This window comes from Lygodium microphyllum, chromosome 10, assembly GCF_053477565.2.
Source record: "Lygodium microphyllum isolate KBCC chromosome 10, Lygodium_microphyllum_v1.1.10, whole genome shotgun sequence".
In the NCBI taxonomy this organism is placed as follows: Eukaryota; Viridiplantae; Streptophyta; class Polypodiopsida; order Schizaeales; family Lygodiaceae; genus Lygodium; species Lygodium microphyllum.
Window position 1 is genome coordinate 75,879,030 of NC_141144.1, and position 16,018 is coordinate 75,895,047.

Here is a 16,018-nt window from a genome sequence, read left to right on the forward strand (position 1 = left end):
AATATTTTTCTGGAGGCTTCTACCCTTAGAGTAGGATCGGAAAAATTAAGTGGCATACGGCAATCTTGACCATATAGTGCTTGAAATGGAGTCATCTAAATACTTCCATGATAGGAGGCATTATAGGCAAATTCCACTAAGGATAGATACTAAATCCACCTTTTAGGTTCCTTGCTGCAATATGCACGCAAAATATCCTCAATTACTTGATTAACTCATTCTGTCTACCCATCAGTTTGTGGATAATAAGCAGTACTGAAACAAAGTTCGGTTCCAATGGCCTGAAATAAACTCTTCCAGAAGTGTGATGTGAAAAGAGAATCACGATCACTGATGATCCTTTTAGGTTGTAATTGGTTTTTGTTGAGAGAAGATGAGCGACCTTTGTTAGCATGTCTACTATCACCATTATTGAGTTATATCCTCCTTGTACAAAAGATAACCCAACTACAAAGTCCATGCTAATAAATTCCCATTTCATCTCGGGAATGTCAAGTAGCTGGAGTTTCCCTGGTACCTTGATACGTTCAGATTTTACCCTTTGGCAATTTAGACATTCAGTGACATACTTAAGTACATCACCCTTGAGTTTTTGCCAGTAATAACTTTTCCTGACAGCATTAAGAGTTTTTGCATACCCTGGATGTCCTGAAAAAGGAGAATCATGTGCTTTCCAAAGTATCCTTCTCTTGAGAGTCTGACTTGAAGGAATGCATAGTCTCATTCTGAAATAAACAAGTCCTTCGTCTTCATCTATAGAGAATTCCTGATACTCAGTCTTCAGTTTGGGATCTTTTTCCTTATTTTGAACTTCCCAAAGCAATTGTTGATAGTCTGGGTCCTTATTTGCTTCATCCTTGGTCAACTCGATGATAGGATTAGTTGGCATTGATACCATTGTAGCCAGAGTTTCTGACCTAGATGGTTCTTCAGTGATAAGAGCATTAAGAAAGGCTTTACGGCTAAGGGCATCTACTACTACATTTTTTTTACCGGGTCTGAACTTAATTTCAAAGTCATACTCCTGTAGAATCTCGATCCAACGTCGTTGCCTCATATTAAGATCAGGCTCAGTAAAAATCCACTTAAAATTTTTACGATGTGTGACTAAGGAAAACTTATTTCCAAGCAAGTAATGTCTCCATAATTTGAGAGCATGAATCACAGCTAATAACTCCAGGTCGTGAGTAGCATATTTCTGCTCATGGTTTTTCAATTTTCTTGAAGAGTAAGCTACAGGATGTCCTTTCTGCATTAATATACATCCCAATGCAAAAGAGCTGGCATCTGTGATAACTTTAATTTCCTTGCTTAAGTCAGGTAGCCTTAAGATAGGAGCAGTTACCAAACTATGCTTTAGTTGCTCAAAGCTAGACTGTTCGATTGGCTTCCAATTAATGGCAACTTGCTTTTTAAGTAAGTTTGTAAGAGGTGCTGCAATTTGAGCATAGTTTCTTATGAATACCCTATACCATCCTGTTAAACCTAGAAAACTTCTCACTTCCTTGATAGTGGTTGGGGGTGGCCAATCTTGAACATCCTTGACCTTGGCAAGATCTACTGATATACCCTCAGCAGACACTATGAATCCCAAGTATTCAATCTTCCTTTTGAAGAACGCACACGTCTTCTTCTTGGCATACAACTTGTGTGTTCTCATTGTCTCTAAGACAATGCGAAGATGTGGTTCATGATCTTCTTCCTCCTTAGAATAAGTTAGGACGTCATCAAAGAATACAAGAACAAAATCATCAAGATGAGGTCTAAAAATGTCCTGCATTAACCTGTTGAAGGTAGCTGGAGCATTTGTCAACTCAAATGACATCACGATGAATTCGAAATGACCGTATCTTGTGTTGAAGGTGGTCTTTGGAATATCTTCATTCTTGACTCTAATCTGATAATATCCTAACCGAAGATCAATCTTAGAAAAGATCTTTGCTCCTTGTAGACGATCAAGAAGCTCATCTATCCTCGGGATTGAATACTTATTCTTTACTGTCACCTGGTTTAGCCCTCGGTAGTCGATGCAAAGACGGAGAGTTCCATCTTTCTTCTTTTGGAATAATACTGGGGCTCCCCATGGTGAACTACTTGGCCAGATATACCATTGTTCTAGCAATTGCTTGAGTTGCTCTTTTAGTTCGATGGCTTCAGGAATAGATATTTTGTAAGATCTCTTTGCCACTGGAGTGGCTCCTAGAACAAGTTTGATCTCATGATCAACTTCTCTTTCCGGAGGTAACTCAGTTAGTTCTTCACGAAATATGTCGGCGTACTCTTTTAACCAAGATGGTTCTTCTTCTTCATGACCATCTTGATTTATCTTGTTAAGCTTGATCAAGTAAACAGGTAATCCTTTCTTCAAGCCTTTCACAATTCGAGAAGCTTTTGCTAATTGAACTTTAGGTTTCCCTGTTTCACCTTGTATAGTTGCTATTTCACAATTCGAGAAGCAACTGGGGGGGGGGAGAGAGAGAGGGGGGTTGGTTTGTTTTGAAGAAAAGTATGATCTATCCATGTGGGTCTAAAGATGTTACACCTCCATCTCTAAAGAGGGTCTCTCGTGCTATCTGAGCTCTAGTAAAAATAGTCCTAGATCCTCATCCTCCATGATCAATTGTAGAGATCCAAAACCACCTTGGAGAACCCATTGATATCTCCCACTAATCTCATAATACATAGTGCAGAGGCATATATAGTGCGCTTCAACTCTAACTTTGACTTCAAAAGCTAGCAAATACAATCCTGAGTTGCAATGCCCTCGTGTAGATTTCACGCCTTTGTCTTTAAGTCATGTGATGATGTGCGATATGGCCAGCACCACAATTGAGGCCATGTGACATGTAGGCTAGATGTGTAAGAAAGCCATCCTTCAAGAGGTACAAGAAGTGTGTATGATACTTTGTGCATGTGTGGATACACACGTGTGCCAAAAGAGAGAGATATATTAACGTCTACTAGAGGCCAAGATCCAACTATGAGAGAAATCACTATGAAACAACAATACATGTCTCTGATATCATGTAAACAATCCGTGTCTAGTCAAATGCAACCTAGAATACTATAAGAGTACAATCATGATCAGTATTGAGTAACAAATCACTAGCTCCATCTACTGGCTTTGATAAGGTGTAGCATATTATACATTGAGCAAGGAGCAAGAAGGGCTTCCATATCTATTCCACCCTAGTGTAGACTCTACCTTCTCTTCTTTGTGATTCTACAATGTTCTGCAGAGATCTAATTAATCTGTGCCTAATAGGATCGCACTAGCCTATGTTTAAGTAGACTTGGTCTCCCCGATATCCGAGGCTCTGTGTACCAAGTCCCTACTGTGATATCTAAGGATGTGTGTGTGCGCGCGCGCGCAGGAACGCACGCATATGCATGTGTGCACATGCACGTGAGAGAGAGAGAGATATTTACGAAAAAGAGAGAGAGAGAGAGAGAGAGAGAGAGAGTCTTAGGCTTTGGGCAAGATGCTCTCAATGGCCACGTTACAATCCCATTATCCTTCCCTTTTTTAGTTCATGTGATGAACAGGTCTTTGGCACATCTACAAACTTGCAATGCTTTTATCTTTGATTTGGCCTCATGCATCCATGGTCATGTGGATCGTGTGCAAGGCTTGCTATTATGGCAGATCACTTCCACGGTTTCAGCTGCATTGATACTTGGAGAGGTGTCTGCTCCATGTATGGATATTGTTCACTCTACCCCTATTCTGCCCACTTCATGATCCTTGTCTTTTGTTCCTGTAGTATGGTGTTTACATAGCCTTTTGGCTTCATAAGTGTTTGTTGCCAGTTTTTGGTCATGCTTGGTTGGCCAAAAGGCCTGATGTAAATATTTCTATACATTAATTCAAACTCCTTCACAAAAAAAACAGAACCCAAAGTAGGATACTTTCAACAATTAGTACTCCACCTTTGACATTTTAGATTTTGAGAATTAAAACTACACAAATGAATGCTGAGGCCACCTATGACCTGGTCGTGAAAATCCTGATGCTACTTCAATTTCAAATCATGTGGGAGAATGCAGTAAGCTTTCCGGTTATCTGAACATTTTCTCCAAATGCCTTCGTTAGCTTTTGAACACAAGGTTGAACTGCCACTAAACATCATACACAACCTCCAGCAACACATCCATAACCCAAAATTAAAAGCTTAAATCTCCTGTAGGCTTGAATCAAAAGACGTACTTGAAGTAGCTCTTCAATAACATCCTCAAGAGTGATGATCCCTATGATTTCGCCATCTTCCAGACTATCTGAAGCCTCTGTTGCATTTGTTCTCGGTGTGGATTGGTCGGTTGAACTCTCTCTATCTGAAACACTATTTTCAGTTTGCTGCTTATCTACAGTGATCTTTAATTCTGAAACATGATGCCCACTCTCTCCTTGCGGAAGTGCCTTTGCATCCACATCAATTGATATCAGATTCTCTGATGTATGGTGGTTCTCGGTCTTGGAGCTTGTAATCTTTCTTACTACGGCTGCCATGTGGCTCTGTCCTTTCTGAAACTCATTTAGTATATCGTAAAGTGGCATATCTGCAGGCACTCTATATAGGCAAATGATTATAAATGGTTATGCGCACAGCATTTATGATCATCAAATAGTCACAAAAACAGCCATACCGAGGTATTTTCCTTATGGACACAGCACTAACTGGGGTCTCAGCCTCTGCACGCACAGTTAACAGGCTTTTTACCTAATGTAGAACAGCAGTTCAGGATCAGAAACTAACAAAGTCTGCTTACAGAAAGAGAATGGATTACGGGCATGATCAGCCTATTACAGACCAGCAGCAGTCCAATGATGTTTTTAGGATTTCCAGAATAAACCGGGACACGACTGTGCCCAGTAGCCAGCACTCTGCCAAGTGTCTCCCTGTAATTGCAAGGTCAAAAAGTAAAGCATTGTTTTAGGCTGTGAAACGCACAGAACTGCATAAACATCTATGCAAGTGGAACAAAACTTTGTGCTGAAAATAAGGACAACAACAATAATCCCTGTCAAAAACTTATTACAACAAACCTTATCAATTTTCTTAAACCAGATAGTGGTGTATTCAAACCTAAGTTTACATAAAACATTATATGAATACTTAAGAAATGCTGCATACATGAGAAATACTGCAAATCAAATTGCAACAATGTAACAGGATAATACTTCTGGCACAATGCTATGCTCCACAGGTTACATCCTTATGGATGGCCACCTGCAGCAAACGGGTCAATCCTCCACCACATGTTTGAGTCCCATACCACCAACCCATCACACAATAAAAGTGCGCAAGTGAGCCTAGGGTTCCATTTATACCAGTCCAACCCTCAACTGCCCCAAGTGTGTTCACAATACAAGACGACCACCCTAATTTTTAGGGTGCATCCACACCTAGTAAACTCAAGTGACCCAATGGTCAGTGGTCAGTGGTCAGTGGTCAATGGCCAATGCCGTGGGTGCCATTCATCATCTCCAAGTATGTAACAACATCAGCTCCACTTTCAAAGGTGGTGAGTTTTTATCCATGATATCATTCATATCGAAGATTAAAAACTCTCAACTCCAAGAAAAGAGAGAGAAAATGCAGGGCAATGAGCTCCTCATACACTCTCCATATTGGAATGCATGTACGAATTCTCTATTGTGACAGGACCTGGTATTGCACCAAGTTCCAAGGATCAAGCAAAGATTCCCTCGTTTGCCAAGAAAATAGGGAAGTATGAACCCTATAGCTTTGTAGACCAACTCAAGCAAGTATGTGAGGCCAATAACCTCACCTCCCACTCAAAGAAGGCTCATGCCTTTGAACTTTGCTTGGGTGACAAAGGAAGAATGTAGTTCACAGGGCTAGATGCTACCAAGAAGTCTCTCCTCTTCCCTCAAGGATTTGTTCATCATGCGCTTTGGAAAAGCCAGATATGGGAACAACCTCATTGTATGGTTCGTGCATCTATAACAACAAGATGGAGAGAGTATGTGAGACTACATCACCAAGGTCCGGAGCCCAACAATGAAGAAGATCCTTTCCGGTATAGCTTCTATGGCACGATCTTGGACCTTTTGGCTCGGGATTGAGAAACAAATAATCCACCATCCTGATGCACCATCATCACTAAATCTGATCTCAAATTTTGCAAGTATGAGGCACAACAAAAGTGCACTTACTATGTGCAATCCAATTCTTGTAGAATATTTCAGAACGTTAGTGTCAACAGATGTTATAAATGTTCATAATACCCACGCCATCATGGTCCCTGGGTAAACAATGTTGAAGCTGCAGAGTTAAGCTTGTTCTAAATCCAATCTGTTGGCAATCTCACTTCATATGTAGCATTGGATCAAAATCCATGAATTTATGCTTGTACAAAATATTAACCAGCCATCAGTTTAAGCCAGCACCATTGTTAAAGTGCACCCTACAGTCTTACTCTTAAGCCAGTGTATAGGCTGGCAGTCTATCTGGCTAGTGTTTTTGGCTATTACAATTGTGTTTGCTCTCCAGGACTAATTGTTGCTGTAGGAAAGGCACGTACAGTGGTTACGTATTCTATGACTGCAAGACTTAGCTCTAGGCTATGCGCGAGCAAAGATTCATAACATAGTATTCTACAGAGAAGATCATCACCTTTAAAAACATTACCAAGAGAAAGACAAGTGTCACCACATAATGCCCCTCCCTTTGGAAAATACAATACCTATTCAATAAGATATGAAGAAACCCAGAACAATGTCCTCGTCTGAGGCAGACAGGATTAGTGAGAACTATGGCAGGTACTGAAGTTTGTAAACTAAAGGTTGGCCAAAGTGCAAGAGTCATATCCCAGACAGGCTAACAAGGATTGTAGGGATGCCCATTGTCATCTGCAGCTATTACAGAAAGTACCCTGAACAATGTCCTCCTCATCTGAGGGAGACAGGATTAGTGAGAACTATGGCAGGTACATAAGTTTGTAAAGGAAAGGTTGGCCAAAGTGCAAGAGTCATATACCAGACAGGCTAACAAGAATTGTAGGGATGCCCATTGTCATCTGCAGCTATTAGAGAAAATACAAGGGGAAAACTTGGTCAATCTAAAGTAGGACTACATACAAGGGCAAGGTTGAAGTAGTTGGGAATTCAAAGTTGGCACAACTACTAGGCCATGGAAAACACTAGCATAACCCCACGTCCATACATTGAGGACCACAAGGAAAGGGCAGACTGGGTAGCAAATCCTAAAATGGTAACAATAAAGGAACAAGAAAATAGGTATGCCCAAACACAATTTACTAACCAATCCACTCTCTTGAGGCTGATCATCCTAAAGCTGTAAGTCCACATCTTGTGCTTCAGCAATGGTGAATCGAGTTGCATTTCTTAAACTATATGTGGACCCCTGTATTATTATATAGAAAACATTATCCCAATCCCCCTCCCTCTCCCTCCCCCCCCCCCCCCCCCCCCTCTCTCTCACGTATTTTTTGTCAAGAAGGAATTCATTTGATGTAAGAGAAGAGAATACCAGTCCAGTTTTGCATCAACATCTAGTGAGAAGGTTGACTCAATAGGTGTCATTGCTTCTTCTGCAGTCTTTTACAGTTCCAACAAGGGTGGCAAAAAATAAGATAGTTGGGAAGGTAAACCTAGATAAGCCAAAACATGCAGTATTCCCTAATGATGACCACCTTTGACGTGAGATCCAGCGCTCCACTGATAATGGTAGTCTCGTCACGTGTTAGCTCGCCTCCTTTACCTTCCTGGCTTGAGATGCCAACAAGCAAGAAAAATGTCAAACAGACAAAAGAAACAGATAGTTTTTAACAGTACTTCGGTAAGGAAAAGTTAAGCAAAATGTGTCCCCAGTACCTCTTTTCCATGGATAGACACCAGAGCCTTCAATTGAGCTCTTCTGAATAAGCCAGCATCATTGTGCCCTAACAAATAATCTAGCAGCTGTAGAAAAGAGATTTAAGTGGCTGTCAGGAACATTGGAATATACACATACTAATACATGGATAGCTTAATTTATACCATGGATAATAAAGTCATTCTAAGAAGGGCACTAACCATGCATGCAAGACAGGCACCCAGTCATCATCAACTTGTGATAACTATGTTAGGCTGCAGTAGGAAAAGAAAAACAAGTTTGGAGCACACTCTGAAGTTTCTTTACTCTTGCCTATACACTGGGGACACACGTTAAAGCTTGGATTTGACAGTTTGGCCTTGTTTTCAGAAGGAAAACTTGGCCATGATAATAAACTTTGGGAAATTGAAACAAGGGTGGTTCTGGCCAGATGCACTTTAATGTGCTTTGGAGATTTCATGTACTTTCTTATACGACACTGCAGGACTAGTAAGGGACACACACAAATTGCCCACGTGACATATACATTGCACTATGCTACTTTGCCTGCACAGGCTCCACATATGCTACCCAAGCAGAGTCACCTTACCTATCATTATATGAGGACATTTTGCATTACCCCAGTATAGGGCGTGTTCTGTTAGCTGGGGAATATAATGCACACACATCAAGAAGACATGTATCATTCTTTGAGAGGGAGGACTCTATGTATAGAGAGCTACCATTGTAGGTGATGCGACTCAACAGGACACTGCAGAGTGCACAAACTATGTAGTATGGCCATCCTTGCCCTCGTATGTAGTGCGGACCAGTCTGTTTCATACTATCCGTACCATATGGTACTGTTCAGATTCACACCATAAAACTGGCCACTTTTGGCCACCCTGTCTGGCGCGTTCCCGCCTGATAAAAAGACGTTCCAAGAGCATGTTTATGCAACAGCGAACTCTTGTGTCCTATGTACTCCTCCCCCAGCCCCACTGGATTCCAGCCAGCTCTCTTTGACAATTTGACCCTTCTTGGATCCCTCTCTTTTCCCACACTCTTCTTTGACCCTTCTTGGTTACCTCTCTTCCCCACACTCTTCTCTCGTCTATAAAAGGTGCTCCTCTCCTCCATGCTTCCACATCAAACCAGCAAGCATTCTCATCTCCCTCTCCTAGGCATCACTTGGATCTTGATGGTGAAGCTCTCTCTCTCTCCTCTTCCCCTCATCCCCTCCCTCTTCAAGCATCAGTCTATCAAGCCCCTCCCACCCCCACTCCCTCACCCTTCCTCTTTCAAGTTTCCCCCAACCCTCTCTCTCTTTCTTGTCAAGCCTCTCACTCTCCCAACCCTCTCTTTGTCATTCTCCTCCCTCTCCTCTCCATTGGCATCATGACACATGAGAAGTATGAGGCCTTCGATTTGCATGCCATCCATGTGGATTAGGACACAAAAAAGTCCAACTCCCACCATTGGACATGCAAGCATTGCAGGAAGTGCTACACAAGTGATGCAACCTAACTTCTCCAACATCTTTTCCAAGATGGGGGGACAAGTTGCTCCATACAAGGAAATCCCTCAAAACATCGCGGACGAGATTCTCACCAAGATGAGAAGGGGATCCACTAGAGGAGGAGGAAGTGGTGTATCACACCAACACCTATACCAACTCTTGAGGAAGCATCGCATGTGGGCATATCTTCAACCAATGTTAGTAAGGCCTCCACCATTGGTGGTGCCGGCTTCACATTTGCATCCGTCTCCGGCAAAAGACAGAGTGGAGGTTCATGCAGCATGAAAGAGGCAATCCTCTCTCTCTCAAGCTCCTGGTTGTGTGAGGATCAGTCGCCTTTCTTAGAGACAGGCAATGACCCACGAACGTTGACATTGCACGCACGGTGATTGAGTACAATCTTGCATTCAATGTCCTAAAGCAAGAGCAATGGAAGAAGATGGTAAAAGCCATTGCTACGATTGGATTCAAAAGTGTATGAATCATCATACCAAACATCTGAAAAGGTCTAGTATGATATGGTATGATATGCCATTTCATACTCGACGTTTTTTTTTGCCCATAAATAAAAAAGCCCACGACCATAATGAGGTCCCCCCGCCCACCCCACCTACACAACCATTGCCTAGGAAGCCATCATTTTGATTATGACAGTAACTTGATCAGTGAGGACAAGTATGAGAATGTTTCACCATCTGATGCCAAAGAGTTATCTTCAAACTCTCTTGATGAGGACTCAGATGGTTCTGATGATGATGATGATGATGCTAACAATAGTGATGCCTCATTCTACGCCTCTCTCTTTTCTGTATCATTATATCCACTCAAGTCATACCCATAATCTATGATCCATTTATGATGTATATTGTTGTATCATATGTTGTGCATGCAACCGCAAGGGCCTAGAATATTCCACCTTTGGCTTTTGATATCATGTATTCATCTTATTTCCTAGTAGCATTGCTATTTTCACTTTAAACATGTGTTCTATCATTATATTTTTTTAAATAAAGTTATTTATAAAATCTTAAATTACCATTTAGTATTGTATTTTATCATACCGTACCGTATCGTACCTGACAACTATGAGTATGGCAAACATAGAGAAACGCAAAATATGCCACAACATGGAGAACACGATTTGAAGAATGCCAAATGAGAATGAATGAATAGGAGGTGCACATGGACTAGCTAGCCATTCGTAATGGCCTAGCTAGATGGCAAGATTGGCTTCTCTCACATGCTTTTCACACAAGTATGCATCAAGATGGTTCAGAGGAGGCCCCTCTTTTACCCTCTCCTTGCATCCCATTGCGAAAACCACAAATCATGTCTATCTCCATTTTAGCGTCGCTGATATTATTTAATCCCACCATGGAGACATCCTAAGAAATACCCCATGTAGCATTTTACCAAATAGACGACAACTCACTCCAACTACTTGTATTGGGCCTTGCATGACATGACCCATACACTCTTAGAGGAGTTCACAATACAGCTCACCTCCACACTTTGTACCTCACCTACCATGTATTTTCCTCACCCAACCTCTCAATCCGGAGTCCCCTAAGCAAGAACCTCACATAGAATAGTTGGTACAATGAGGAATGTTGGGAAACTCCATACCTCAACTACCATGTGTTTGCCTCGCTCAACCTCTTAGTCCTGAGTCCCTTAAGCAAGAATGCCGCATAGAATAGCTAGTACAACGTGGAATATTGGGAAACTCTTGCTCACCTCTCACCAAAGGAAGCACGAGGGAGCTATACACATAGCCAAGCATGGGCGAATCTTCACCCCCTAGAGCAAAGGAAAAAGGTCTACTTGGCCAAATTAGAGCATGAGTTTATCAGCTATTCTTGGGGTATGACAACAAGGTGGCATGGAAGGTATTCCAAGAGAGTCCATGCCCCTATTATCTCTCTAGAGACACAGGAAACATATATCAAGTGTCTCAATAGCATCCTTTCCCTTCCCAACCAGAGGGCAATCCCATCTTTTTCTACCCATTGCAAGGTGACATTAAGTGCTAATATGCTTAACAAACACATGGTTGCTGCTACGTGGGCTACATATGGATCATCTTATACCTCTACAATATAACTTGGACTCCCCTTTCTTAACGCTCAGTTGAAGCTCAGCAAGATCATCAGGATGGACAAGCCAAGACTCGGTTGACAACTACTAAAGATCTAGGGATAAAGATGGCTTTCTACCGAAAGCATCCTTTGCATTTTCCCATCATGGTTTTGCAATTTGGCAGAGATACATAGAAATACACCTATGCCATGGAGTGGTATACCAATGGTTAGCTTTGAATATCCTAACGCCAATTATTGATACAAACTAGTCACTATGGAGCGAATTCCTTCCCCTGAGAGGACCAGATATGCCAAATTTGCCAACTAGAGCCAAAGATTGAGGAGCACCACATATGTAGATGCCTAATGTACTATGAGCTTAGCGAGTGCTTCCATTGCCTAATACTTCAAAGCATACCGGAGATCGTATTGTGGTTTCATCGCAAGGAGTCACCTTAGACAAAGCTACCAAGAGGTGCAGCCTATAGAGCACACCACCCAAGGCCCGTTGATCCACATCCGCGTTCCAAGCACCACCTAAGGATACAGATAATCTTAGCACCCCATCGAGCAGCCATATCTCGATGCTTTAACTTATCCACAATGGATAGGTCCATGAGATATATATTGGGATGTTATTGATCCTCGTATCACTTCCACATTCCATTCGATCCTTGAGAGTTTTTAGTCTTTTTAATTATTTTTCGTTTTCTAGGTAGACCTTTACTCTCAAATTACGGTTTCTTTATTCTCCTTGGGAAAGATGATCACTCCTTAACTTTCAAATGTATCAATTTTGTCTCGGGCATATCACCCTCTTGCCCCCACCCCAAACCTCCTACCCTACCCTATAATCCCCACCCTCACCCCTAGCACTCCTACCCTCACCCCCAGCCCCTCGCCCCTAGCACCCCCCAGCCCCTAGCACTCCCAACTCGCCCTCTACCCTCTGCCCCACCCTTGCTCTTGCCCCTACCCAAACCCACTGTGACATTAATGTGACATTAAAAGTGATATTTAATGTCACATTAAGGTCATAAACATGGAATGTGACATTAAAAGTGATATTTAATGCCACATTAAGGTAAATCTAGGGGAACATGCACGAGAATGACCGTCCGGGCTCTTGGGCGCCCGAACGGGGTTAAGGGGAGCCTAGAGAGTAAGAGAGTCTAGGAATAGTAGGACTCCAGGAAGTTGACGGCTGGCAAAGGGATCAGCTTAGGGGGCCAGCACTGATCTAGGCGTGGTTAGGAGGAGAAGGACTTGTGCTTTTCATCGTTTTGTGTTTTCTGACTTTCCATCATCTATCATTGGTATCAGAGCCTATGGTTCTATGTTTCAGATCGATAATCGTTTGTCAAACTATCAAAAATTCGTCAGGTTGTCAGTCGCCAGTCAGGCCGTCAGTCTTTGTAACGTCGCGTGAGCACCAGGCGACGGGCCGTGAAGAAAAACGGACAGAAGAAGTGCCACGTTACATCGCGTGAGTGTCTGAAACCAGGCGCCGTGAAAACACGACAGGCCGTCGGAACGGGCCGTGAAGGAAAACAAAAGAGAGGAGTAATGCCACGTCACATTAATGTGACATCTAACGTTACGGGCAGAAACGTTACGGGCAGAAAAAAGAAAAGAAACGGGGACCCGTTTCTGGTCCGTCGACTGGCGAAAGGCAAAAAGGGGATTTCGTTTCTGGTCAACGCCTGCACAACGAACCAGAACCAGCACGAGATAACACGATTCCGTTTCTGGTCAATAAAAGAAGAGGCGTCAGCTGCATCAGTCGAGAGGCATCAACCGTGAGGCAAAAGTGATCTGATGGTGCTCAACGGAGGCGAAATGTGTCACGATTGCTGTGCGTGAGACAATTGCTGTGAGACAGACAGAAAAATATCATACACGACTGAAGCCACAACCTGCCATTAAAAATCAGGGAAGTACTTTACTTGTATGCAAATTTCTTATTTTTCCTTTCCAATTCCAGTGTATTAATGGCAGAAAAAGGGAAAGAAAGGGTAATGGAAAGTTCTAGTTCCGGGGATCAACCTATGGTAGATCCCCATGAACCAGATATACAAGAAGAACAATGGGAAGAATTTTTTGCCACGCGAGAGCAATTCGATGATCTTACTGCTCGTGTGCAAACTCAGAGGGTTCAAATGGAATTTTTAACCCAAACACTTACTGAAATAAAATCTCAATTAACTTTATTGTTGGAAAGAGATAAAAAGAAGATAGAAACCTCGGATGTCCCATCTTCATCGAAAGATTTAGATGTGACTATGCGAGATCCTAAAGAACCCCAAACTTACCATAAATTGAGGGATAATCCGGTTTTAAAGGATATGAAACCACCTCAATTTTACGGGGAGGAAAAAGATAGGAATAAAGATACAATCTTTAATTTCCTCCAAAAATGGGAAGATTTACATAAATTAAAAAATACCCCACCATATCTCCAAGCACTGGAGGCCAGTTTAACTTTGGGGCCCAAAGCATATAAGTGGTGGCGAACTTTAAAGGAGGCGAATAAAATACCTGAAACTTGGGCTCAATTTGAATCCGTCTTTTTAAAAGAATTTCTTCCTGAAAATGAAATGGAAAGAAATTGGGAAGATTGGGATTATGTCAGACAAAAGGGACGACCCCTACTGACATATTTGGAGGAATATCGTGAGATAATCCTCAAACTGGAAGGAATTGATGAATTCCAAAAAACAAGAGGATTCATTAGGGGACTGAATAAAGCCTGTAAAAAGGAAGTAAAATGGAGTTTACCTAAGACGCTTGAAGAGGCAATTAAATTTGCATTAATTTATGAAGATGGTATGCGTCCAGGTACACTCACTAGTCTCACTGATACGGAGCCCAAGTCTAAGGAATTGGAAACCTCAAAATTTGTGGGCAAATTTAAAAGAAAAATGCCATTTTTCAAGGATAAAAAACAACCTTTTGAAAAGAAACCATATATGAGGCCAAAGTTAAGTCCTGATGACTTTGATAAGGCCAAAAAAGAAAAATTGTGTTTTAATTGCCTATCCCCTAACCATGCTGCTTGGAATTGCCCTCAAAAGAAAAAGGGGGAAGACAAAGGAAAGGACAAGGGCAAGGGAAAAGAAAAGCAAATCCATGTAGTGCAGACCTTAGAATTAAAGGGCCATGAAAAGTATAAATCTTTAGAGGTCTTGCACATGGATGTACAACATAAGTGTTATATGTCAACTTCTATGTGGCAGCCTACTTTTGGGCCACATGATTTACTTAGAGTACATGGATTGATAGCTGGAAAACAGGTTAGAGTCATGATTGATGACTCTGCCACACATAATTTTATAAATTATACACTTGTCAAAAAATTGAAACTTCCCCAACAAAACAGTGAGCATCAATATGTTGTTCGTTTGATGCAAGGCCAAGACAGTCAAATATGGGATACAATGGTATCCAATTTGGAAATCGAGATTCAAGGATATAAAGATAAGCTTGATTTCCAAATAATGAACATGGGAAGAGCTGATATTGCTCTAGGGAGGGAGTGGCTATGGGGATTGGAACCATCCTTAAAACGCAGCTATCACCATAATACACTGAAATTTGAAAGGGATGGTAAGACTTTTGTCATTCAAGGTGAACATGAAGTATCTGATAATCCTTTGCTGTGTTCTGCTGAAGTTCAGAAGCTGATAAAGAAGGAAATTTGTGAGGTATATATGCTATGGTCTCTTCCTGTACAGAATACTTTTACTTTCTGTAATATAAAGCAACAATTTTTTTATATTTGTGAATTGAATGTTAATAATGAATTGAACAGTTTGTTAGCTGATTTTAAAGATGTGTTTCCTTCTGATTTACCAAGTGGCCTTCCACCAGATAGGGGTGATATAAATCACCCAATTGATATAAATAAGAATACACACCCAATTTCAAAACCACCGTATAGGTTAAGTGAAACACAGCATCAAGAAGTTGAAAGACAAATTAAGGATTACCTGGATAAAGGGTTTATTCAACCCAGTAATTCACCTTGGGCTTCACCAATTTTATTGGTAAAGAAAAAAGATGGTTCTATGCGACTTTGTGTTGACTATAGAGCACTTAATAAAATAACAGTGAAGAATAAATTTCCTATGCCCAGAATGGAAGATCTTTTTGATCAATTGCAAGGGGCAAAATTCTTCACAAAGATAGACTTAAGATCAGGCTATCACCAAATAAGAATTAAGGCAGAAGATGTTTCCAAGACGGCATTTCGTACTAGATATGGGCATTATGATTTTTTGGTGATGCCTTTTGGCCTCACTAATGCACCAGCTACCTTTATGAAGCTGATGAATAGTGTTTTACGGCCCTATCTAGGACATTTTGTAGTAGTCTTTTCGGATGATATCTTGATCTTTAGTAAATCAAGAGAAGAACATTTGGAACACTTACAATTAGTATTCCAACTGTTAAGAACACATTCCCTTTATGCGAAGAAAACTAAATGTGAATTCTTTGCACAAGAGGTCAAATATTTAGGGCATATAATCTCAAAAGAGGGAATCAACATGGATCCAGAAAAAGTAAGGGCAATTATTGAA

At 41.3% G+C, this 16,018-nt stretch overlaps 1 protein-coding gene across 4 annotated transcripts in view; it reads right to left on the reverse strand.

Moving 5' to 3' along the window:
• The window catches only part of LOC148030177 (DUF21 domain-containing protein At4g14240-like), a 63,068-nt gene that overhangs the window by 18,167 nt on the left and 28,883 nt on the right, over positions 1–16,018 (reverse strand). For all 4 annotated transcript variants that reach the window (XR_015692141.1, XR_015692140.1, XR_015692139.1 and 1 more), the window contains exons 6-11: positions 7,859–7,945; positions 7,678–7,749; positions 7,515–7,582; positions 4,810–4,897; positions 4,645–4,718; positions 4,208–4,568 (exon numbers count right to left, since the gene is read on the reverse strand). Coding sequence is in view for 1 of the 4 variants with exons in the window: in XM_087686448.1 (XP_087542574.1) it covers positions 4,208–4,568; positions 4,645–4,718; positions 4,810–4,897; positions 7,515–7,582; positions 7,678–7,749; positions 7,859–7,945 (750 nt within the window). In the remaining 3 variants the exon portion in view is untranslated. The remainder of the gene's footprint in view (positions 1–4,207; positions 4,569–4,644; positions 4,719–4,809; positions 4,898–7,514; positions 7,583–7,677; positions 7,750–7,858; positions 7,946–16,018) is intronic.